Source organism: Rhinopithecus bieti, unplaced genomic scaffold, assembly GCF_001698545.2.
Source record: "Rhinopithecus bieti isolate Rb0 unplaced genomic scaffold, ASM169854v2 scaffold_73682, whole genome shotgun sequence".
NCBI lineage: Eukaryota > Metazoa > Chordata > Mammalia > Primates > Cercopithecidae > Rhinopithecus > Rhinopithecus bieti.
Window position 1 is genome coordinate 2,211,060 of NW_016829166.1, and position 27,414 is coordinate 2,238,473.

General features: G+C 34.4%; 1 protein-coding gene across 1 annotated transcript in view; it reads left to right on the top strand.

Annotated features, from left to right (window-relative positions):
* The window catches only part of ANKRD12 (ankyrin repeat domain 12), a 139,023-nt gene that overhangs the window by 50,837 nt on the left and 60,772 nt on the right, over positions 1–27,414 (top strand). The window contains 5 exon segments of the mRNA XM_017864677.1: positions 3,122–3,269; positions 12,239–12,307; positions 16,391–16,537; positions 19,323–19,523; positions 24,404–24,546. Of these exon segments, the coding sequence (XP_017720166.1) occupies positions 3,122–3,269; positions 12,239–12,307; positions 16,391–16,537; positions 19,323–19,523; positions 24,404–24,546 (708 nt within the window).

The window sequence follows — 27,414 nt, forward strand, 5'->3', positions numbered from 1 at the left end:
GTCCGTGAACTATCCTTGCATTCTCTAGATGAGCCCTGCTTGATTATAATATATTCTAAGACACTGAATTTGACTTGATAGTCTGTTAAGGACTTTTGCATTTATGTTCATAAGTCGATTTTTGTCTGTAATTTTGTATCTTGTACTATTTTTGGTATCAGTTTTATTTTAGACTTTTAAAATGAATTGGGTGACTTCTAATCTTTCTGTGCTCTGGTATTTATAAGAAATGGAAAATACTTGTTTTTGAATTTTTGTTTATTTGGTTAAAACTCTATTGTAAAATCTTCTGGAGTAGGTGCCTTTTTAAACGTACGTTTCACTATGGATTTATGGTTTTTTTCCCTCTTTTCTTTTTTAGAGACAGGGTCTTGCTCTGTCACCCAGTGTGGATTGCAGTGGCATGATTATAGGTCATTGCAGCCTTCTGTCTCAGCCGCCTGAGTAGCTAGGACTACAGTTGTGTGCCACTGTGCCCAGCTAGTTTTTTAAAAATTTTTATGGCGATGAGATCTCACTACGTTGCACAGGCTGGTTTCAAACTCCTGTCCTCAAGTGATCCATCTGCCTCAGCCATTGGGATTACAGATGTGAGCCACTGCACCCAGCCTGATTTACTGTTTTCTATGGTAATTGGTTTCTTCTGGTTTTCCCTTCCTATCATCCTGTCATGAGCTCATTTTTAGTAATCCATATATTCCAAGGAAATTACCGATTTTTACAGTCTGTAAGTTTTTTAATAGTATAAAACTAAATAGTGCATTTTTTTTTTTTTTTGATACAGGATCTTACTCTGTTGTCCAGCCTGAAGCACAGTGGTGAGGACATGGCTCACTACAGCCTCAATCCTCCCAGCTCAAGCAATCCTCCTGCCTCAGCCTCCCAAGTAGCTGGGAACACAGGCGCATGCCACCATGCCTGACTAACTTTTAAATTTTTTTATGGAGACAAGGTCAAGGTCTCCCTATGTAGCCCAGGCCGGTCTCAAACTCCTGGGCTCAAGTGGTCTGCCCGCCTCGGCCTCCCAAAGTGCTGGGGTTACAAGCATGAACCACCATGCCCAGCCAACAGCATTCTTTCATAACTTTTTAATATTCCCTCTATAGTTGTATTCAGGCTCAATCTCAGTGTTGTTTTTTTTTAAATCTTTTCTCTGATTTTCATTATTAGATTTCACCAAAGGTTTGTTTATTCATTTGCTCTTTTAGAGTCATCTTTTGGTTTTATTGCTACTAAAAAAAAAATGACATTAATTTGTCATTCCCCTTTTCCTCCTCATCTCTCCTTTATTTTCATCTTGGATTGAAAACTGGTATCTTTTATAGTTTGAATCTACTTTTCATTTGCTTTTGAGAATTTCTACAATCATGATAAGTATCACTTATTATCATAGCTTGGGAATGTTCTTTTAAGATCTCCTGCTAAGGCAATGTGGCTTAGTTATCAGTATGAAGCACATTTCTCACAAAGGAGTTGTCATGCTCTGATTTTAGATGTGCCATATCAATTTGGATGTTTGATTATAGGAGTGAACTTCATATTACCTATAGGTCACTTCACCTGACTGGGCAAGTACACAGTATTTTTATTTGGTATGTCATTCTTTTTCTAAATTGAATTATAAATCCATTTCTGGTTTTCTGATTTAAGAAATAGGGTTGTAATGTACTGACCTGGATAGATTATTCTTTGGTTCCTGTGACCCTTACGTATTTTCTTCTTTATTGATAAATAATAGTGGTTCTCAAAATTTACTATGCATCAAAATCATATGGCAGGACTATTAAAACAGATCATTAGGCCCTAGCCCCAGAGATTCTGATTCAGTAGGTCTGAGATGATGTCTGAGATTTTGCATTTCTAGTAAGTTTCTAGGTGATGCTGGTACTGCTAGTCAAGAAGCCTTTTGAGAACTGCTGATACAGATTATTTATTTATTTATTTATTTATTGAGACAGAGTTTTGCTCTTGTTGCCCAGGCTGGAGTTTAGTGGTATGATCTCAGGTCACTGAAGCCCCTGCCTCCCAGATTCAAGCGATTCTCCTGCCTCAGTCTCATGAGTAGTTGGGGTTACAGGCACCTGCCACCACACCTGCCTACTTTTTTGTATTTTTAGTAGAGACAGCATTTCACCATGTTGACCAGGCTGATCTCGAACTCCTGACCTCAGGTGATCCCCCCGCCTTGGCCTCCCAAAGTGCTAGGATTACAGGCATGAGCCACTGTGCCTAGCCAACTTTATTTTTTAAATAAAATACCATCAGTTTGATTCAATTCAGAATTGCTTTTTAAAATTTACATATTCATTGGTGCTATATCTAGATATAGTGGTTCTATTCAAGATATTTTGTTTTACTGTTGTTTTAAAATTGTTGTTAGAAGTACCATTCAACCCAGCATTCCCATTTTTGTTTACCCAAAAGAATATAAATTGTCCTATTACAAAGACACATACATGCGTATGTTCATTGCAGGACTACTCACAGTTGCAAATGCATGGAATTAACCTAAATGCGCATCAGCAGTAGACTGGATAAAGAAAATGTGGTATATGCATACCGTGGAACACTATGCAGACATTAGGAAGGATGAGATCATGTTTTTTTGCACAGCAACGTGGATGGAGCTGGAGGCCATAATCCTAAGTGAACTAATGCAGGAATAGAAAACCGAATACCACGTGATCTCATAAGTGGAAGCTAAACATTGTGTATACATGGGCGTGAAGGGAACAGCAGACACTGGGGCTTACTTGAGGGTGGGAGGAGAGAGAGGATCAAAAAACTGCCTATCAGGTACTATGCTTATTACCTGGGTAATGAAATAATCTTTACCCCAAACCCCAGTGACATGCAATTTACTCATATAACAGACCTACATAGGTACCCCTGAACGTAAAATATTTTAAAATAAATATAAAATTGTGTTATTAAATAAGAATAGGGAAATACGAAACAGGTAAGGAAAAAATGTACTTGTTGAAGCTGAGTCTTGAGTATATTGAATACAGTGATAGTAACACTGTCTCTCTTTTTGTGTATGTTTTTCCCTAGTAAGGAGGGGTTTCTATACTGTATTGCTTAGCTAATGTTGATATAACTTTATTTGACTTTTTAATAGAGTAAAGACAAGATTGCATCCTACAGCAAAACTCCAAAAATTGAACGAAGTGATGTGAGCAAGGAGATGAAAGAGAAATCATCCATGAAACGTAAACTTCCTTTTACCATTAGCCCATCAAGAAATGAAGAGCGAGATTCAGACACAGGTAGAATAATTTGCTGTTCTCTGGTAAAATCTTGTTCATTCTTTAATTCTGATTTTTGTTTCTTGTACACCACTCCTCTTGACATCCCAGTTTATTGAGAAATATTTGTATTTCACTGTTTCAGATTTATCATTTTGGGGCAGAAATTCATCTGTCATGCCAAGTGTGGTTTCTAACCAGAGATGAAAACAATTTTCTTTATTCCTTACTCTTTGAATGTTTATTGTGAATTTCTTTATCAAGAAATTAATTTTGGGGGGAGCACTCAAATGATTAAAATTTACTCAGTGATAAGGAAGCAATAGAATATGCAGATTTGAGAAAAAGTTGTTGAGCTTTTGTGAACATAAGGTCACACCCCAAAGAAGTTTAGGCACTTTAGATTCAGAAATGAATTAGAAACATGCATCACACACATACACACACACACAAACTGAGGCTAAACTGCCTCAGTGCTTTTCATAGAATTTTTGTTTCCCAAAATTCCTACATACCAGAAATTGATACTTGAAATCAGCCAATCCCAGTTATTCATAGCAGATGAGATTCTTATTATTACTATCTAATAAATTACTAGCTTGTGTTTTAGCCCTGAACTAACCGATTTTTGAAACTAATATAAACTTGAATGTATGTATTTACTGTAGTTTTAGTCATTGCATGAAATATTAATAATGAACTGTTCTTAAAAATGTTTTGGCCTCAGAGAAAGTATTCCATTCTGAGTTTACATACATAGATTATATTCTGCCTATATCTTTCTAGTCATTTTAATGGTCAGTTTAGAAATGATCTTAACTCCAGAAACTGAAAATACTCATAAGATTTTTGAAACATTCTATGCTAACATAGCTTTAGAAAATCGTGTAGTATATGCTTTTGGTAGCCAGGTCTTCTTTTGTGTATTTTGCCACTGCTGTTGTGTGAATTAAAAATTGTTCTTAAACACTCATGACATTTTTAAACTTTGAAGATTGATCTTTCTTGCAGTGATTACGAAATCATGTGCTTTTTCATTTTAAGCTACACTGGTTTCTTTGAGATTCAGAACCTATTTTTCCCCCCCTGAAGCATCCTAAGTGATATTCTCAAGCTATTACTAGGTTGCTTAGCTGAGAAGAAGGTGCTTATGTGCCTTTGGACAGCCATTTAAGATTGAACTCTTCTCGCATATTAAAGGTTTCTTTGCTAGTCATTTTTAAATTACTCACATTACTCGGGTTTTGTTTTCCAATGAGAGTATATTTCTGATAGTTGTTCGAAAAACGGATTTTGATAAATTTGAAGAATATTAATATTTTTAAGGAATAAAGTTTCAAGATAATCTTTTCATGAGAACCTTTGTCATTAGATCAGATGGATTTTATTTTATTTAGAATAAAATAAAGGAGAAAATGTTACTTAGGAAGATAAAATTTAGGTATTGAATAAATGTAACCTAATTCATATGTCTAAAATTGGGTTATATACACTTTCCCCCTTACATTTTTTTCTACTATTGGACTTTAGTTGGATATCGTAACTCTCTGTAAGACTGTTTCATAACACTTATTCTTCCATTTGAAAAGTTACATGTTGTCACCAAACAAAATTTTGATGGATTTAAAACACAATTGACCCTTGAACCATGTGGGGACTAGGGGCGCTAACTCGATCCTTCCCCACCTTACACAATCAAATCTGTGTATCTTTTGACTCCCCAAGTACTTAACTACTAATAGCCTGCTGTTGACCAAAGCCTTACCAGTAACATAAACAGTCAATTAACACATCTTTTGTGTATTATGTTATTTTTTTCTTTACTAAGTCTTAGATGACATATGTTATATTATTATATACGGTACTCTTTAAGCTAGAGAAAAAAATGTTACTTAAGAAAACCATGAAGAATAGAAAATATATTTACTGTTCATTAAATGGAAGTGTATCATTATAAAGATCTTCATCCTTATTGTCTTCACACTGAGTAGACTGAGGAAGAGGAGGGGTTGATCTTGCTGTCTCAGGGATGCAGAGAGGCAGAAGAAAATTCCTGTGTAAGTGGATCTGTGCAGTTCAAAATCAGGTGGTTCAAGGTCAATTGTATTTATTTTTTTGGTAGGCTTTATTTATAAATTTTAGGAAGTAATAGATGACGTCTTTGGTTTAACATATCACACACAATGAAAACGTTAAGGAGGATTTCCCTAGTACCAGTACAAAATGTGTTATTTAGATTCAAGTGTCTTTTATATAAGTAAAAAAAAAAAAAAAAAGTAGAATTCAGTACCATTAAGTGATATTTCCCATATGAAAAATACAGCATCAGACTTCATATTTGACATTGATCTTTTTTGTGTAGTATGCTATATTTTAAACTATTAGCTGAAACTGTGAAGATAAAGATACAGAAGGGAGAAACATGCAGCATTTATCAAAACCCTTAATATATGTAGTATTTAAATATCTTTTAAGTGTGAAAAGGAAACTCAAAAATGGGAAAATTGACCAAAAAATACAAGCAGTTCAGAACAACAATTATAGTTGGCAAAGAAATACATGAAAAAATACATCAGTAGTAGTCAAAGAAATACAATTTATGATGAATGACAAAATTGTTTTTGGTCTGAATCACCCAATAGTTACGGATTGGACATAGGAATTTGCTTTAGTGGGTCTAAATTATAGAAATACTTTGTTTAAGGTAAATAGGACAATGTATATAAAAAATTGTTTCTTAACATTTGACTAATTTTTTCTTTGGGCATTTATTATGATAATGACTATTATTATTTTGAGACAGAGTCACTCTGTCGCCCAGGCTGGAGTGCGGTGGTGCCATCTCAGCTCACTGCAAACTCTGCTTCCTGGGTTCAAGTGATTCTCCTGCCTCAGCCTCCCATGTAGCTGGGATTACAGGTGCCTGCCTAGCTAATTTTCATATTTTTAGTAGGAACGGGGTTGCGCCATATTGGCCAGGCTCTTAACTCCCGACCTCGAGTGATCTGCCGGCCTCAGCCTCCCGAAGTGCTGGAATTACAGGAGTGAGCCACCATGCCTGGCCTCTAATAAATAATTATTGATGAAAGCATTTGTTTTTAAGGATGTTTATCTCAACCTTCTTTTTTTTTTTTTGAGACGGAGTCTCGCTCAGTCGCCCAGGCTGGAATGCAGTGGTGCAATCTCAGCTCACTGCAAGCTCCGTCTCCCAAGTTTACGCCATTTCCTGCCTCGGCCTCCTGAGTAGTTGGGACTACAGGCGCCTACCACCATGCCTGGCTAATTTTTTGTATTTTTTTTAGTAGAGATGGGATTTCACCGTGTTAGCCAGGATGGTCTTGATCTCCTGACCTTGTGATCCGCCGTCTCGGCCTCCCAAAGTGCTAGGATTACAGGCTTGAGCCACTGCGCCCGGCTTCAGCTTTCTTTATAATAGCAAAAATATCAGGAGAATTGTGTTGACTAATACAGGATTTATTAAATTATGATAAATTCAATGAAGAAATAGAGTTTTCACCCTTAAAAATAATGTTGTAAGGCTGGGCATGGTGACTCACACCTGAAATCCCAGCACTTTGGGAGGCCAAGGCAGGAGGATTACTTGAGGCCAGGAGTTTGAGACCAGACTGGCCAACAGAGTGAGACCCTGTATCTACAAGAAAATTAAAAAATGAGCCAGGCTTGGTGGTGTGCGCCTGTAATCCCAGCTACTTGAGATGTTGATGCATGAATATTGCTTGGCCTGGTAGGTTGAGGCTACAGTGAGCTGTGATCATGCCACTGTACTCCAGCTGTAGAAGAATACATAATATGGGAAGATGATCATGATATTGGAAGTAAAAAATTAGATTATGAAACAGTATGTGCTATTTGCATTAAAATTGTAATTTGTGTATTTACATTTATTGTGTGTATATATGTGCACACATGTATATTAACACATGGAAAGATTAAGACTGTCTAAATATAAGACTTTTTTCACTGTAGGAACTATACCTGTTGAATGTATTTTGGATACAGAACAAAATATAAATGTTATAAACCTTGACTTAAGGAAATAATAGAACAAGGGGTAGGGAATAAAGAGAAAGGATATCATCTTATCTCTTGTAAGCAAGGGATTAACTGATATTATCTAAACAAGTATGTAGTTTCTTAAAATGATTATATAAACTTTTTAATGTTCCTGTATTTAAAATTCCTTTATATTTTGTTTATATTTATAGTAGTATCTTTTATAAGGAAGAAACAATGCCTTTAGTTTTTTTTTAATGTTGGATTAAAATAAAATTAGTCTGTAAGCCTTTTATTTCAAAACAGCATATGTGTATTATTTTCTTGTTCTTACATAAATTTATTACTGTCTCTGCTAGTTCCTTTGTCATTAATATGTATTTAGATGGATGCTGAGAATGATGCTTGCCAGAGGTTAATACTTTATTTCTTGGATGTGGGGTATCTGTTACTTTCTTCTTGGTCCTTCTTGTATGGCTTGAATTTTTGAAATAATGGATATATGTTACTTTTATAAAGTCACTACTTTTTAAAAGAGGTACTCATAACATTGTCCAAGGAAAGCCCACTGGCACCCCAAATTAGCAGTAATGCTGTCTACTGAATGAGAGATTCCTAGCCTTCATTTTGCGAGGTATCATAATGTGTCTTAAATTTTCTTAATTCTCATTTATTTAATACTTACTAATTTTTTTAAAAAAGAAAACACTTTCTAGAAAAGTAAGTGCTTGGCTAGACAGAAAAAATTAGGGAATGAATTACAACATAATTTGAAATCAGGCCAGTGGGTCCTTGTAGCTCTATCATAGTACTATGTTCATTCTGAATGAATTTATTTCAACAAATCATTAACATTGTCTTACTATGTCAAAGAATTCCCGTGAATTTTGTCCTGTGGAACATTAAGCCAATATATACGATGACCTATTGAACCTATGGAAGTAAAAAGCAACTGCTTATCTAAAAGACATTTCTTACACCTACATCAGGTTGCTTTATCACTAATTTTTACCTTCTCCTTTCATTCTCTGCTACTCTAGAATTGACAGGATAAATTTTTTAGTTGTAGCAGAGGTAAATCATGGCAGTGTTTATTATTGAAGATTTTGGAATCTGACTAGTGTTGACCCTCAGTCCCCTACAAGCGTTGGCCCAGTAATTTGACTTCTTTGTAAGTCCCAGCTTCCTTATCTGTAAAAGTACATGTAATAGTATCAGTTTCAGAGAATTGTCACCTTCAAGTGACATCGCATGTAAATTTAGCTTGTAAAACTAAATTAAACATAACCAAAAACTAACACTGGTTTAATTACATAGGAATTTTACAGTTTAATGCAGTAAGAAGGCTAAGCATAGGCAGTGCAGGGTTGGCATAGCAGTTCGATAATGCCATCAGGCTCTGATCTCTTTTCATCTTAATGCTGTGCCACTCTTAGGTCATACATGGGCTTTGTCCTTAATCATTTTGCCTTACAATCACAAGAGTATTGCTTCTTCCTGGGTAGAAAGTAGGAGGGAAAAGACCAAGGACAAAAGTGTTTTTTCCCAGTGAGATCTGGCCTTTTTGTTTCTGCATCTGATCGGTTAGGCTATTCTAGTTGCCGGGGAGTCTGAAAAATCATACTTTCAGCCGGGCATATTGTTTCTCTGATCAAAACTGGGGTATTCCTGGTAAGAAAAAGAGAATGAATATTGTATAGGTATCATATAATATCTGCCACCATATATAGTGTAATCAATAACTGATAACTTTTGTTATCTTTAATAATTAATACAGTTTCCACCTAAGTGAACTTTATTCCTGCATTATCAGTCACAAAATCGTACTTAATTTCTTTTCTAGTCTTATGGTGTCCAAGGGAAAGCCAAACTCTCTTAATGTGAAAGTGTTAAACAGCTGTCTTGAGGCTACATGAGAGAGTCTCTTCTTGGCCCTCAAACTAAATTTATAATTCTTTTGTTATGAATAATGCCATCAAGAGCATCTTTGCAGATTATGATGTTTGTCATACACTGAGTTGCTTCTTTATTCATTCCCAGGAGTAAGGTTACGGTGTTGTAAGGGTTAAACATTTCTATGATTCTTCATGTTTCTCCAAAATAATTATACCTAGTTAGAAAGCCTCCAGCAGTATATGAATGTTCTTTAACCTCAAATAGCATTGGGGACATGTTTTCTTTAGGTTGATAAATCTGATGTTCTATAGAGATAAACCAGTAGTCCTTTGTCATATTAGTTTGCATGTTTAAATAATCAGAAAGATTGAATGTCTTTCACTTTTTTCTTTAAGTAATTGTTTCCTCTTAGCATTATTAGTAGGCAAATAGTTTACTAATTTTTTGGCTTTTTTTTTTTTTTTTTTTTTTTTTAGTGATAACAGAATGTCGCTCTTTCACCCAGGCTGGAGTGCAGTGGCACAGTCTTGGCTCACTGCAACCTCTGCCTCCCAGGTTCAAGCAATTCTCCTGTCTCAGCCTCCTGAGTAGCTGGGATTACAGGCATGCGCCACCACACCCGGCTAATTTTTGTATTTTTAGTAGAGGTGGGGTTTCACCATGTTGGCCAAGCTGGTCTCAAACTCCTGACCTCAATTGAGCCATCCATCTCGGTCTCCCAAAGTGCTGGGATTACAGGCGTGAGCAACTGCGGCCAACCTTTTTTGACATTTTAAAAAGATAATATGAGAAAATTCAGAGAACACAGTATGATGTGTTCACTAAGTCTATGGAGGCAGTTGTAGAATATGTTGAAATTTTATTAACAAAATCTCTGCCAGCTAGCCTTAGTTCTGTTTTCCTAAGACTTTAGATGCCATTTAAGGGTTTACCATATTACAGTGTGACTCAATCAAATTTGAGGAGAGGAGCTTCTTTTAAAAGAAAACAGATAGATACAATTTTCTGGGAACTATATTAAAATAGATAAAATCTGTGCTTTGCTTAGTAAGAATAATCACCTTTGGTGATTTTTTTCCTGGCAGTTATTCATGATACATTTACCTCTGCCCCCTTCCTGATATTTCATTATGAAAGTTTCAAACATACAGTACAGGCTTTTAAAATATTTTGGTATTTTCTCTTATTTCCTTGCAACCCAAGCAAAATATTAACTTAAAAAGATTGGTTTTAAAATACAAGTATCACTTGTTTTGCCTCGCTATGAAGAACATGTGTGGGAGAGAGAGTGGCTCTGCTTTGCACTCAGTGTTTTATATCAGTCTCATAAACGGTGGTAATCTCATACAGCCTAGTCTTAGTAGAGTGTAAAAGGAAGTGGTTGAGGAAGGGGACAGGGATATGTTAATAGAAGCTTTAATTTTCCGGTTCCTGAGTTAAAGCTTTGTAGACTATGCAAATGCCACCAATAGAAACATAGTTGTTTGAGTAAAAGCCAAAGAGTGTGTGGGGTCAGAGTGGTTGCTTACTTCCAAAGGAAGATTTGGATAAACTGTTAAACTACATTAATGTAATTGAAACGTTAGTTTATTCACTGTGGTTTAATCTATTAAAATAATATCTGCTTTCAACAATTCATTTAATCCTATTGGCACAATTTAATGGTTGCTGGTTTGCTTTGCAATCTATGGTGGTTATTTAAATTTTTTTGCTTGTCTTTGTCAAATACTATTTTTCATGAAATTTTTTAGTTGCTAACTTAATGTATTCCATTTTGAAATATGTGTTCATTGAAAGTTTTACCATTCAGCCCATTTACCTGTTTACTTTAGAGCTGGTCTAAATGTTATTGATGATTCCTCTTTCAGTTGAGTGAACTTTCTCATCACTAAACTTTTAGGCTTATCTGTAAAATTTTCAAATACGATGCTTAGTGTTTATTTGTTCTCTTGTGTTTTTTTTTGAACACTTGGTTACTTATACCTAACTGAAATCATGAATACTGTGTAACAGTAATCCTGGGAAAAAGTTTGTCAATTAAGGATATGAAGATCACAATAATATTGTGAGTTGAAATGGCATTTGTAAGTCAAAATATATTTATAAGTAAAAATATCTTCTCTGGCCATATTGCCAAAGCCGGTTCTCCATATTCATATTTCTCTGTCATGAATTGTTAGGCAGAATTCCATATCTCTCTCTCTCTCTCTCTTTTTTTTTTTTTTTGATACGGAGTCTCCTCACTCTGTCACCCAGGCTGGAGTGCAATGGCACGATCTCAGCTCACCGCAATCCCTGCCTCCCGGGTTCAAGTGATTCTCCGGCCTCAGCCTCCAAGTAGCTGGGATTACAGGCATGCGCCACCACACCTGGCTAATTTTTGTATTTTTAGTAGAGATGGGGTTTCACCATGTTGGCCAGACTCGTCTTGAACTCCTGACCTCAGGTAATCCACCCACCTTGGCCTCCTGAAGTGCTGGGATTACAGGTGTGAGCCACTGCGCCCAGCCAGAATTCCATATTCTTAACTGATAAACTTTGTTTTGATTTAGGTTACTTTCTTTCCAGGCAGTCTTCAGTAGTAATCACTGTAGTAATTTATACCATTTGAAGTGTATATAATTTGTGGAAAGGTCTGTGGTGTAGGATGATAGTGCAGTCCAAAGTGTTCTTCTATCTCCAGAGTAGTTTTGGCACTCGTAGAACAAAAAACGTAAGACAAGTTCTAAACAGAAAACCAGTGATAAAGTACTGGTGCTTTTACTGTTATTCAGAGGTTGAAAAAATACAAAGCCTCAAAAAAACTAGTATGTTTTAATATATGACATCAGTAATACCTGTTATTGAAACTGCATGATTGAATTTCCCAACTTTAAGATATTTTGTTGAAGAATTTAAAATATTAGGTGTTGATCAAACCTGTGTTTTAAATATAATTTTGGCTTTACTTTAAAAATAATCTTTTGGCAAAACAATGACAGCTTATTAACTGGTGGTCTTTTGAAAAATGTTGGTTTGTTGAATTCTGCATTTCCCTCCGTGTGCTTTTTTCTCTTCTCCTGTCTCTTCTCATTCTGTAGATTCAGATCCAGGACATACAAGTGAAAATTGGGGGGAGAGACTTATATCTTCTTACAGGACATACTCAGGTAATTAGATTATCAGGTGCTCCTGTTTAGCCAGTGGTTTCTGTCACATTTACAATTAATTATTGTACTATAAGTAACTTATTTTCAAACCAGTATATAGATATCTTTGGTTAAATAAATGAACGACATGGGTGACACCACATTTTCCCGTTTTTGCTCTGAGGTACTCAGTGTATCATATCCAACACAAGCTGTGTGGACCTTGTAGTAGGACTGCTATATACCTCCACTCTGATTTTTTACAGCACAATGTGGGGAACACCATTCAGTAGAAAACAGTGTGAAGGTCAACCCCTGGTATTGCATAGTGCAGTGACTCCTGTGGGAAAATACCCAAGTGTTTTGTTGTATACCCTTCACAAGGTATACCAAGTGTACTGATTTCAGTAGACAGTGTCATCTTACCCTTTAGTCATGTGATGTTTTTTAAAAAACACGTTTAACACAATTTTTTTCCATTGAACTCATTAGCCTTTATTGACTTTGTTGCCTAGGTTAAATTTAACTATTAACTAAATTAAAATACCAGGTCACCTAGAGAAATGGCATTACCACTAACTGTGTTGCAACCTCTCTGTTAAGCTGTGGCACCTGTTGTTATATGTTACTGATTCATAATTGCTCCAGATAGAATACAAGAGAATATACAAGTATTGTGTCCTCTTAAAGAGTAAATGTGTTTTCTAGTATGTGAAAGCTAATTAGTTAAATGTTTTTTGATTGTCTTTTTTTAAATTGACTAACATTGTTATCTCTGAACTTAAATAAAATGTTAATTTTGTAGTCCCGGGGTGTCTAAGTGTCTAGTTTTCAGCATATGACATTTAGCTGTAAAACTAAAGTAAACCTGTTTTATACACTTTTATTTATTTTATACAGTTGTGGGGTTGGGTAGGGGCAGTGGAAGAACCAAATAATTATTCTTCAAATTATCCTGAAAGTTTTAATTGAGCTGATAAGTCAGTAGTGCCTGGTTACCAAAATTGAGGGGGGTGGCACATATTTACAGTCAGTTACTGGGGAATTATGCATGTTTTTCTAAAAGGTGACTTCTAAGCACCAAAGTGCCCCTGAAAGAGCTGTATGTATATGAAGCCATCCAAAATCTGAGTATCATTGCTGGAAATCAAAAGATGCAGACATTCAATTAAGAGATTCATGTAGATATTTTAGAACCAGAGAGTGATGGCAATTTTTTTTTCAGAATTGAAGTATGTACGTTGCAAACAGGATTGATTTAATTATGTTCATCTTTGAGTTGTGATTCCATTGTTTGATTCTTATAGTGACTGCTTTGTGGGAAGATGTTATATTCTTTAATTTCTGAGACACTAATAGGTTTATGAACCGAGTTCCCTAAGAAGAACAATTTTGTCTCTTCTCCTTAATAGGTACTTAATACTTAATTGGGATGTGATAACATTGAGCTTTCTATTTATTCTGACAAGACCCGAAAAGAAAGCATTAATTTTCAGCATTATAAAACGGGAACATCTTTGTATATCTGAAGATCCTCTAAACCTTGAAAGAATGTTGGAGCGCTGAAAAGTCCATTGCTCTGTTTGCTTTGAATAGTCTTAAGTGAATCTCATGTATATTTTCTTTAAAAAATCCCTAGGCTGTCTGAATGGAAGTTTATAGTAGACTGTGCTAAATGAGCACATTTGTCAGTTTACTTAGCATTTAAACTTTAAAGTTCTTGTCTATTAGGGCAAATAAATACATTTTTCAGGTACTGAATCTTGAGAAGTAGCTCTTTTTTTTAAGTATTATTGAATCACCTTCCTAATGAGAGAAGTAGCTAACTCTTTATAAGATATATAGTATATTATCATTTGTTACTTATGATGGATCAGAGGAAACAAATTATTTCTAGGACAAATTCCAGATAGTCTTGTTGACTGCTTTAAACTTGAAAACGCATACTTTGGGACTTATTAGTCTAACGCAGTTTTGACAAACAGTATAGTTGTCTCTCTCCTAGCTGTCTTACACCGGCTGCTGTTTTCTTTCTTTCCTGTCTCATGCAGAATATGAACTCAGACATATGACTATGGTAACTCAAAGAAAATAGAGTTTATATTGGATGCTAGCATCTGATTCGAATTTTTGTTTTAAATATTTGGAATGTATACAATTTGTTTATTTCTTTCCAAAATAATTCCATCTTTAAATAGTTGTGGCAGCATGGCATTCTAATGATGCATTTATAAGTATCTTTTTACTGTTGCCTGGATATATATTACTTTATCACGTTAGACTGGCTTTTTTAAACCTTGTGTTAAAATGCAGTCCAAAAAAAGGCACTCGTTTTACAAACAAAAATACGAAATTTTCCCCAATATTTAGAAAACATTTTGAGAATAGATGCTAAGTATTTTTTGTTTCCTCTTATTACTAGATTTTATTTCTTGTCTTTGAAACATCTTTTCTATTTTCTATAAAATTTTCACAATGTTAAATATATTTATTTTAGGAGAGAAATACATTCATTATAGGTAAAGATTTGTTATTCAAATGGAAAACCATTAAAACAACAACAGTTGTGGTTCCTTATTAAATACTAGAGAACCAGGATATGCAGAAAATTAAGAGAAAAAATCCATATATGCTTCAGGAAAAAAATTGGCTTCTCCAAAGATCTGTTTAGGGCTTTATAATACAGTGTAAGTTAGGAAAAGTACTGTGCTAAAATTGGATTTATACTAAATTGGATCATTTATGATAATGAAATAAATATGAAAAGATTATACTGGAAAAGTAAAGTTGATTTAAATCTTGAAATTTTGTTTTATGCAAAATCAAATACTCAAGAAAATGGACTTTTAGGAAATGTCTAATTTTGAAAGATTTATGGGCAGCAGAGTTTTAAAATTAGGACCTCTGATTTTCTCAGCCATAAAGGTGACAGAGTATCCTGATTAAGTGGCACACTGGAAGAATTATTACTTTTAATTTCTTATGCCTGCTAATAATATCAGGTTTTAATTAGTTTTTTAAAACTTGCTAGATTAAAACATGCTTTTCTTTTAGAGTTTTTTAGCTGCTCTTCATATACGCTTGAAAAAAAGACACTGTTTTGACTGCTAAGTCGTTCCTTCTTCCATTTTGCTATTTTTAAATATTCTTTATTTTACTTACTTATTTTTGCAGCTCCTCTTTGCAGGTACCCTCAATCCTAGATCAATAAATTCCAGATATTTGTATAGGGTTTCCCAAGAAATAGATGCCTGGACAGGTAATAGCCAGACCTCTGCATTTGGTTGCACAGAGCACCTGCCTTCACTCCCAAAGGAGTCTTACAGAAGAGACAAACATCTGTATCTCTTACTTACAGAATTCAGTTCAGTCTGAATGTGCTGACACTTAATGGGGAATGCAGGCTGCATTACAAATGGGTTTTCCAGATAGTTAAATCTGAGAGCTAACTTGATGATGGGTCAGATCTCTTTGAAAAGATCCTTGAGAATTTTTGGATCTTTGCAAGATCTGTTAACCCATAGCCACACAGAATCTTTAATTTGCACATTCTTGGCTTTGACTATTTCATGTTCAGCTATCCTATGACTGGAATAAAATGATTTGGTACTTTTTTTCAGTAGTTATTCTGTGTGATTAAGACTTGTCTTAAATATTTAGCTCATTGGAAGATTGTATAAATCATTGCTGGAATTAAGGAAGTAATTTGAAGGAGCATTGCTATATAGGCTTATCAGCGATTATGAATAAAATTGTGAATAAAAGAGGTTTCAAAGATGTAATACTAAAGAATGTCTGCACTGTTAAGGAATTAAATTTTACTAGAGCAAGTCATTAAGGTAAAATTTTACTAGTAATAAATTTCCAAGTATTACTAATTTTCTGAAAACAATAGAATTAAGAATATATGTTTTTCAAAGCAGTCAGGAAGAAAATTGTTTATATAATATAAAACCCATTGTGCTTTTGTCTGGCTAGTACTAGTTCATATATTGTACACATTTCTCATATATATGTACAGCATCTATCAAAAAAATCATCTTACCCTTGCTTTTGAGTACTTGGATTTGTTTCAAATTCTTACATATGTGTTAATAATTCCAGAGAAAGAAGGTCCAGAAAAGAAGAAAACAAAAAAGGAAGCTGGAAATAAGAAATCCACACCAGTTAGCATTCTTTTTGGTTATCCACTCTCTGAGCGAAAACAGATGGCACTTCTTATGCAGATGACAGCAAGAGACAACAGTCCAGGTGATACCTACCATCATTGAGTTAATGTGTATCCTTAGTTTTCCTCACACAACTGTAGTCTTAACAATTACTTGAACTGCTTTCAATTTTGATTCTTTCTTGGATTTAATCAGAATTACTCATAAGTCAGTGGTAATTTTATGATTATTTGTGTGACAGTTTATCATCTGTATCCTCTGCTAAAGTAGAAGCTATACAAGAGTAGGGCTCTTTACACTATGAGTAATCCATATTTTATTAAGATCTGAATTCTTTTATAAGGAAAAATGTCAGCAGTATATTATGTTTATTTCATATTTCATGTCACATTTCCAGTTAAGGTGTTGTGCCACATGTATGTATGTTTGTTTATATACTGTGTGCTCCAAAGATAATTGATGATGACTTACCAGCAGGACAAAAACAAAAAGGGAACAAACCAAACAGCATGCTGATTTATAAAAGGGAGCTAAAAAGGTAGATAAAATCCAGACAGTTGGCCTGAGACAGTTATTACTATTCACATCCTGGCAGCTAAAAGTACAGAGGAAAAATTTTGAGTTACATAGTTCTCATTGACTGATTCAAGAAAATAAATCACTTTTGTCTGGAGAAAATTTCTGTTGGCCCTGAATTCAAAGCCATTTTATGTAAGACTCTGGGTTACATAACAGATCATGTTGAAATGTATTGAAAAGATACTTTTCAGTGAGTTTTCCTGTATTGCCCTTTTTAAAAAATGGGATGACATGGTTAAATTCTTAAGAGTTTCTGAGTATTATAATTTCGAAGCATAAGTGTATCTAATATCTGTCACTGCTAAAAAAAAAACGCTTTAGGGCTTCCTGCTTTTAAAATAGAATACGTTGTGGTTACTCCTACCTTTTCCACCTCCAATGTGGGAAAGTCTGTGACCAAATTGAAGACATTTTACCATGTAAAACGTTTGTTTCTGTAAAATTTTGACTTTAAGTCTGATTTAATAGTTAAATGGAAAGACATTTGTTAAAACTGATTTTTTAAAATAACGTGAACCTTTGTCCTTCTTAGAATAAATTAAAAGACCAACAGATAAAAAGTAAAAGTCTTTCATCTCCAGTCACCTCCCCTCAAGAGGTGACCACTGTTAACAGTTTCTTATCTTTATTTGTGTGGCTTTTCTAGGCATAAACATACAAATATGTATCTTTTGTTATGGGTTAATTTTTTTTATTTTATTTTTTTTTTAGTATAAATAGGAATATATTACAATACTGTTCTGCAGCTGGTCCTTTTAAGGGTGAAAGGGTGATTTTGTTAATGTCAACTCCTCTGTATTGAATGATTGTATAGAATTAATGGAAAACTTGAAATATCAAGATGTTTGCCATCATACAGATATATTTGGAATTTATGGTTAATTGTTTTATTCATTAGATACGTCTTTAGATTTTAAGAAATTCAGTAAGCAATTCTCTTGACAAATAATTTGACTATAAGGATTATATTAAAATTTATTCATTAAACAAATATTTCTTGAATACCACTGTGGTATGTAAAAGGTCTTCTAAGCAGTGATGAGTAAGATAGATAAGGCCCTTCTCTTAGGGAGTGTAAATTTCGAGAAAAACTTATGTAGGAAACTATTACTGAGACAATGTACTTTAAAGTCCAAAAGGTAGGGCCAGGCATGGTGGCTCACGCCTGTAATCCCAGCACTTTGGGAGGCTGAGACAGGCGGATCACTTGAGGCCAGGAGTTTGAGACCAGCCTGGCTAACATGGTGAAACCCTGTCTCTACTAAAAGAGACAGAAATCAGCTGGGCATGGTGGCACATGTCTGTAATCCCAGCTACTCGGGAGGCTGAGGTGGGAGAATTTCATTTCTTGAACCCGGGAGGCGGAGGTTGCAGTGAGCCGAGATCAAACCACCACACTCCAGCCTGGGCAACAGAGCGAGACTCCATCTAAAAAAAAAAAAAGTCTAAAAGGTGAACCTTAATACTTTTTTTTTTTTTAAATTGAGGAAAGGATGGTATTGCCTTAGAGCTCTAATCATGTTAGGTTTTAAACTGATAAAAAGTTATTTTCCATAGATTTCTTTTCTCTTAGAGCAGTTTCTTTTAGATAGTTATAAATTTTCAGAATTAATTAACACTGTATATATGTCTTGAATCCTTAATTAAGAAACCGGTTTTTGTTTTTTTTGTAGTTTTGAAATTGGGGAGGAGACTTTGGGCATCATCTAATTTAGCTTATTGTTTTAAATATAGAAACTAGAACAAATATCAAAATATGAGAAGGCAAAGCACAGGTTTTAAAGGCCCCTTTCCAGACTGCCCTTTTTTTTTGTAACTTTTCTCTTTCATATATAATATGAAATCATTATGACCTTGATTTACACGTAATATAAGAACAGAACTCCAATGCTTTGTCTGAGTCAGAGGTGTGGACTCCAGCCTTCAATTTCACTTCCTCTACGTCTTAGAATAATAGCATAACATACCTCGGAAAAATATTTCATAGTTCATCACATCATTCATTAAGCAAACATTTTAAAATACATATTTGATACTTTTATCATTTTAAACCAATTTTATGAATTGACAAAACTTTTTTTTAATTGGCTTATGATATTTGATAGCCCTAAGGGAAGATCTCTGTGTGTTTGGGTCACTAACATATCATCCAAGTTAACGTTTAGGTGGTTAGGGGGAGAAGGTATTCCTTGTGTTTCAGGAGATTAGCATATTACCAATAAAAACCTTTAAGTAAGTATACAAAATATTTAGCCTAGAACTTCTGCTAACTTTCTTCTTTCTTACAGATTCCACACCAAGTCATCCATCACAAACAACACCTGCCCAAAAGAAAACTCCTAGTTCTTCATCTCGACAGAAAGATAAAGTTAATAAAAGAAATGAACGTGGTGAAACTCCTTTACACATGGCTGCTATTCGAGGAGATGTGAAACAAGTTAAAGAATTAATAAGTTTAGGGGCAAATGTGAATGTGAAAGATTTTGCAGGTAAGACTAGTAGTTCAATACCTACTATTCAGGCACTAACATTTAAACGGATCCTGATTACAATTTAATCCATATTCTTTTATTCCTTTTGCTGAAATGAAAGCGTTCTAAAAATATTCTTTATTACAAAACTTGTGGAGTTTGCACATAAAACCCCTGATCTCTACTGCAATTCCATGTCAATACTCATATTTTTACACACTAAACTTATACTTTAGTTGACGTATTACTTGCTGTATCGTTCTTTATCCAAGTTAGGTTTTGCCCTAGATGAGATTGAGTTATATGTTTTCAAAGTAGTTGATTCATTCACAAGTATTTTAAGAACATTTATTAGCTTGAACCATGAGGACTGTAACAGTGTGGTGTTGTTACTTTCATTTTCAGTATTCAAGTAGCATACCAGTACATACTTACTGTAAATAATTCAACAGTAAAAGTATGTAGAGAACAATACAAAAATTTTCTTTAACTTCATATGCTGCACAGCCTTACCCTCCCTCCCACACAGGTTCTTTCTCTTCCATAGAACTATTGTTAACACTTAGAAGGTTACTCATTCAGTTCATTTTTATTTTATATATATATAATTTGCTTACATATCAACTTTTTAAAATGAAATTATTGCATCTGTATTAGTCTGCCTTAATGTCTTACAGATATTCGGTCAGTTTATATAGGTAGGCCTTCATTAATTTTTAATAGCTGCATAATATTTTCTGGTATAGCGTTCCAAAGGCAGCACTGCAGTAAATACCTATATAGAAACATCTTTGTGTATATTTATGGAAGTATTTCAGTAGAAGTGAAATTGCTAAATCAAAAAAGATACATGTTTTAAATTTCTGAAATAGTGGAAATTGTCCCCCCAAAAATTCTGTATCAGTTCATACTACCATCAAGAGTATATGAAAGAGCCGTTTTCCGCATAGCTTCACTAAAACTGGATGTTATCAACTTTTAATTATTAACAATCTGACGAATGAAAAATCTTAATTTGGATTTTCATGATCAGTAGTGATGGTAAACATTTCTTATGTTTATTTTGAATTTATGTGTATTTTGTGAATTGTTGGATCCACTCCTTTGCTCATTTTGTTTTGGTTTAGTACTGTTTTTAACCTCCAAGAGCCTTTATTTAGTCTAGATTTTCTCTATCAAATATGTAAAGATTTTCACAGTCTGTGGCTTAGATTGAATACACTCTCATTACAGTGTTGATTGTACTAAAGTTTTCATCTTTTATGTATCAGATCAATTGAACTTTATGGGTTCTTGGTTTGGTATTTAAGAAGGCCTTCTCTTCCTCTGTATCATAAAACTATTCCTATATTTTCTGTTTTTTCAAATTTTGTTTCTGTTTTGTTTTTACATGTAGCCCTATTATAATACACCTGGAATTTAGGTCTTTATTTGGTGTGAGTGGGGAATGGTGTGATATATGGTATCTACCTTAAATAATGAGACTTAAAATGCATGGCATTTATTCTAGAGGAAAACTTGACATTATTTATCAGAAATCTAAAAAATATTTCTTTCGTCTGACAATTCCACTTCCAAGGATTTATTTTAAATAGTTAATCATGGATGAACATGAAGGTTTAGTTGTAATGATACTTGTTACAGCATTGTTTCTAATTAAAAACTAGCAATAATCTGTACCCTTAGTAATAGGAACTCGTTGAAGGAAATTATGGTATATTTGATTAGTACAATACTATGTTGTAGGAAAGTATGATGACATAGGTAATTATTTTCACTTTAGTAAGTAGAGGAAGCAGGTTGTTACTCCTCTAAGTTTTATACATATGTGGGAGAGCTAGTAGATGCTATGTTGGATTCTTCAAATTATTATATCTGGGTGGTGAGATTATGGACAGTTTTATTTTCTTTGTATTTTTATCTAATATTTATTTTGTGAACATGTAACTTTTTAATTACAAAAGTAATTAAGTTTATTTTAGTTAAAATAACTATTAAGTCCAGAAAACATTGTATCAACAGAATAAAGCCCTTAAGATATTAGGATTTTTGTTTACTGAAAGACACTAATCAAGCTTATTAATATTTCACCCCTTTAATATTCTTTTCATAGTTTAAATTATTTAAAATATATCAAGCTTATATTTATTGGAAGCTTAAATATTTAATACTTTTGTCAGATAATTTAGCACAGTGGAAATACTGTTGACCCTTGAACTGTGTAGATCTACTTATATGTGGATTTTTTTCAGTAATTATATTGGAAAATTTTTTTGAGATTTGGAACAATTTGGAAAAACTCAGATGAACTGCATAGCCTAGAAATATTGAAAATAGGAAAAAATTAAATGCATTATAAGTGCATAAAAGATACCTAGATACTGTTCTATCACTTACTACCGTAAAATATAAACAAATCTGTTCTAAAAAGTTAAAACATATGCATACAAACATAGGCTATACATAGCACCATTCAGAGTCAGGAGAAATGTAAGCTAACATAAAGATACAGTATTAAATCATAACTGCATAAAATTTACCGTAGTACATGTTGTACTCCTGTAATAATTGCATAGCTACCTCCTGTTGCCGTTGTGGTGAGCTCAAATGTTGGGACTGTCTGCTTAAAACACCATGTGACTGACACAAATCATCTCCACATAAGCAGTTCATCTCTCTAGTAAGTTGCGTGCCACAGTGAAACATCTGATTCTTGCATATTTTTCATCGTGTTTAGTAGAATACTGTAAGCCTTGAATAACACCAGGGGACCCATTTTAAGTACTCCTAGTGATACCAGAAGTGATACCAGAAACAGAAAAGTTAAGACATTAAAAGAAAAAATTGAATTGCTTGATAATGTACTATAAATTGAAGTCTACAGCTGTGGTTACCTGCCATTTGAAGATAAATGAATCCAGCATAAGGACCAGTGGAAAAAAGGAAAGGAAATTTGTGAAGCTATTGCTGCATCTGTGCTAGTGGGTTTGAAAACTGCACTTTTTTGTAAAACATTCTTTTGTCTCATGCAGCTTTTATGTGGATGCAAGATTGCTTAAAAAAAAAAAAAAAAAAAAAAAAAAGGTGTACCTCTAGATTAGATTGAAGAAAACGTGAAGTAATGATACAACAATTTTAAGGAAGGTGAAGGATCTAAAGCTGGGGAATTGAACGCCAGCAAAGGATGATTTAATAATTTTAGAGCAAGGTTTAGTTTTTAAAAAAATGCCCAGATAACAGGCGAAGTGGCTTCTGTCCATTGATAAGCAGCAGATGAATTCCCAGATACCATTAAAATCAGTGAGGAGAAAGGATATCTGCCTGAACAGTTTTTTAATGTGGACAAAGGTACTCTATTCTGGGAAAAAGAAAAATCCACAAAGGACATTTGTTAGGAAGAGAAGCAAGCACCAAGATTTAGGGCACGAAGGGATTAGCTAACTCTCCTGTTTTATGTAAATACAGCTGGGTTTATGGTCAGGACTGCCCCCTGAACCCTGAAGGGAAAAGATAAACCCAGCTGCCAGTCTTTTGGTTATATAACAAGAAGGCCTGGACAGTGAGAACTCTTTTCTGGATTGATGTCATTAATTTCTTCCCGAAGTCAGGAAGTACTTTGCCGGGAAGGAGGCTGTCTTTTAGTGTCCTCTGGCCTCCCAGAACCCTATGAATTCAACACCAGAGGCATTGAAGTGGGGTACAAACACAGTGTTTCTAAACCAGCCTCTAATTAGAGGGTCATAAGGCACTTTAAGGCTCATTACACAACGCTGTAGAAGAGAACTCCGATAGAATATCATGAAAGTCTGGAAGGGATTACACCGTTGAAGCCATCGTTGTTAAAGAAAAAGCTGTGAAAGCTCTCTCCTCCTGGAGAAAACTGTGTCCAGATGTTGAACATGACATTGCAGGATTTACCACAGAACCAGTCAAGGAAATCATGAAAGAGATTGTGGATATGGCAAAAAAGGTAGGGGGTGAAGTTTCAAAATATGGATCTTGGAGAAATTGAGGAGCTAGTAGATACCACATCAGAGGTATTAATAGGTGACTTGATGGAGCTGAGTGCTTCCAAACCAGTTTCAGGTGATGAGGAAGAAGACAGAAGAAGCCATGCCAGTAAACAGATTGACCTTAGAGGTTTCCAATAATTTAAGGTTGCTTTGACTTTTTTTTTTTTTAAACATGAGTGCTTGTATGATCCAGGCACTGAAACTGAAGCAAACAGACGGTGGTACTGTGTTAAAACATTTTAGAGAAATGAAAAGCAAAAACGTCAGACACAAATTACAGTGTATTTTTGTAAAGTTACACCAAACGTGCCTGCCTCTCCCACCTTTACTTCTATCTCTTCTCCCTCTGCCACCTCTGAGACAGCAAGACCAACCCCTCTTCTCCCTTCTCCTCAGCCTACTCACCGTGAAGATGATGAAGATGACCTTTTTGATGATCTACTTAATAATAGATTTTTCTTACGATTTTGTTAAATAACAATTTTTCTCTTGCTTTTTTGTAAACAGTACAATATTTAATATATATACAAAATATGTGTTAGTCAAACTGTTCATGTTACTGGTAAGGCTTCCAATTAACAGTCAGTTATTAGTAGTTAAATTTTGGGGAGTCAAACATTATATGTGGATTTTTGACTGCATGGGGGTTAACAGCCCTAACCTTCACCTTGTTCAAGGGTCAACTGTAAGATTATCTTGAATGAACCTTCAGTAAATTGGTGGTGTTCTTAGATATTTATTTTTAGTAGCTTCTTTATCACTTCTTTTTTCTTTTGCACGATGTGCAATTTTAGAATTGATATGTCATACATAGGTATGTATATGAAAAGCATTTATTTTGAAGTAATGCAAGTGAATCATGTTAAATCAATAATCTAACTTTAGGTTGGACACCACTGCATGAAGCTTGCAATGTTGGATATTATGATGTTGCTAAGATACTTATAGCAGCTGGAGCAGATGTTAACACACAAGGATTAGATGATGACACTCCACTCCATGATTCTGCTAGTAGTGGGCACAGAGATGTAAGTATGATAGAAAAAAATCAATAATACACATTTTCAAAATATAAATTCAACCCAAAGTAATTTCATTTACTTCTTAGTCATATGATCCGTGTCATATTCCACTCATTGCTTGATCAACTCATCTATATTTTGTTTTCCCTTTTTTCTACTTTTTATTAGTTCATAGTTTAGATTTAGCATTTTCTTTTCATAAAACCCATTTAATTTAACAGTTGATTAAATAATTTGGCAAAACTTTTTTTTCAAGGCATTGTTTTATAAGACAATTGGATGTATTAAAGTGTATATATACTTTATTTTACTGTATTAGATATAGTAAAAATTGTACAGTGTTGAATTGCCTATCTTTTGAAAGGCATTTTACTTTAGTTGAGACAAAAATAGAATTTGGAGTAAAGATAGATACAAGTGCAGTTCTGGCCTGGCCAGTTTACTAACTGTGTAATCTTGAGCAGGTTACTTCCCTCCTCAGAACTTCCGTTTCCTCATCTTTAAATTATATGATAAATAATACCTGTCTAAAATTGATGCTTCGAAGGAGAAAAAAGACACTACATGTAAATGCACATTGAAATTTAAGATGGTCTAGAAATATCGGGGTAAAAGATTAAAAAGCTGCCTTTATGGGTGCAGTCAAATACACCTAAAATTCAGAAATTAAAATGCTATTTTCTCAATTACATTTTATAAGGCATTTTCCATATTTCTTAGTAAAGATCTCTTATTTTGAATGAAGAAAAATGTAGCCTATAAATAATTTTTCTAAACTGATTCTTGCTTACCAGTGATCTACTCTTTTCTCTGTGCTCCGTTGGTGATTTGTACAAACGTATGTCATAGCATTTACTACCTTATTTTTTAGTGGTATTCTTGTCTAGTGTCATGTTTCTGGCACTAGACTGCAAATGCTACTGTGCATGGTGGCATTTTGTGTTGTTTTCTGTTATTTACTCTGGAACTGCTTGTCACCTAGAAATGTTCAGTAAATCCATCATGGATGCACTTGTAGACAGATGGATAGGTAGATGAATGGGTAACTGAGGATAGGCAGAATGACAAAAACTTAATCCATCAGGCCCGACAACATGTAGGGTACGTTGCCCTTTCCTCTGAATTTATTGGAAACTGACTTATTTTCTGGCTTTGATATTTTAAATATTGCCCTTTTAAAAAATATTATTGATAGTTTACCAGGAATGAATGATTTTCCTTTGAATATGATAATAAAGGTTTCCCGATTTCTAAGTGTAATTTTAAAGAATTGTGCCTGTGACTAAGACATGGTTTCTGTGAACACAAGTTTCTAAATATGCACATAGCTGCAGAATATTTCCAGAAGCTGACCTTTTGAGCTCATGTACTTACAAGGACTCACACTATTTCCAGTCTCTTCCCAGAGGCAGGGACCTTTGCTTTTCCTCCTGCCAACATGCCTAGGATAGTAGCAGTCACCATTCAAGAGCTACTGAGAGCTATTTTCTCCTTGTTCCTTTTACTTGTGCCTTAGGAGGAAGAATGAGAGTCATGAAAAATTCATTTCTGTATATCCATAATGTGTATTTCTGAGCCACTCCCATATAATTAGATTTCTTTCTTTCAGTAGTAGTCATGACAGCTTCAGCCATCCATAAAGCGTTTTTAAGATGGGAAAAGCAGAAATACAACAGTTCTGTAGCCAGGTCTAAATTATTATAGAGAGGATTGACACAGCTTACTAAGAACCTAATTTTTGACTTGTTTGTAAATGTGTAGTAATTCCTAAAACTCTTTTTTTTTTTTTTTTTTTGAGACAGCATCTTGCTGTGTCACCCACACTAGAGTGTAGTGGTGCAGTCACAGATTACTGCAGCCTCAACCTCCTGGGCTCAAGCGATCCTCCTGCTTTAGCTTCCCAAGTAGCTGGAGTACAGGCATGCACCACTATGCTAGGTTAATTTTTAAATTTTTCTTGTGGAGACCCTATGTTGTTCAGGCTGGTCTTGAACTCATGAGCTCAAGCGATCCTCCTGCCTCAGGCTCCCAAAGTGTTGGGATTATGGGTGTCAGCCACCGCACCTCACCATAATACACATTTTAATACTAGCCTTATTTCTAGTTCTATTTTAGATACCTGTCTTCTTTTGTCATCATTTTTACCTACTTCTAATTGTTGACTGTTACGTTTTAAGCAACTTTAAGAACAATTACTTGCGTTTAAGGATGATACGTAAAATCTCGATTATTTGATTTAGAGTGTTTGTAACATGAATGAATCAGCTGTACCTGATTCTTCATAGTCATGTAATAAGTATTTATTGATGTATTTCTGATGGGGATAGAAAGTTTTCAGCAATATCAAAATTCTTTATTCTGTTTTCTCAATCTAGGGCTGTAGTCTAAGGAAATCAGCCTAAAATTGAAAAAATTTCAACTCATAAAGATATCCACTGCAGTATTATTTATAATGACTAGAAGATTTTTTTTTTCAGTTACTTTCTCAAATCCCTAAAATGACAGTAAGGGGAAGTTTCAAAGGACGTAGACCCACAAGTGCAAAGAACAGAAGAAACAAATATTTTGGAAGATGGAAATTGGAGAAATGAGCAGTTACTGATGTAGAACAGGGTTTGACAATTTTTTTCAATAAAGGGCCAAGTAGTAAATATTTTAGGCTTTGCAGGCCACATACTCCCTCCTTCACCTCGTCCCTCTCCTTCAACTCTTCTCCTTCAACAGTCCTTTAAAAATATAAAAACTGTTCTTAACTGGCAGACCAGATTGGCCCGTAGGTCATAATTTGCCCATCTCTGATTTAAAAGAGACAAGAAAATTGAAACCAAAGCCATTACAACACAGAAGCCTAGAAAGAAAAAAAAAAAAAAAAAA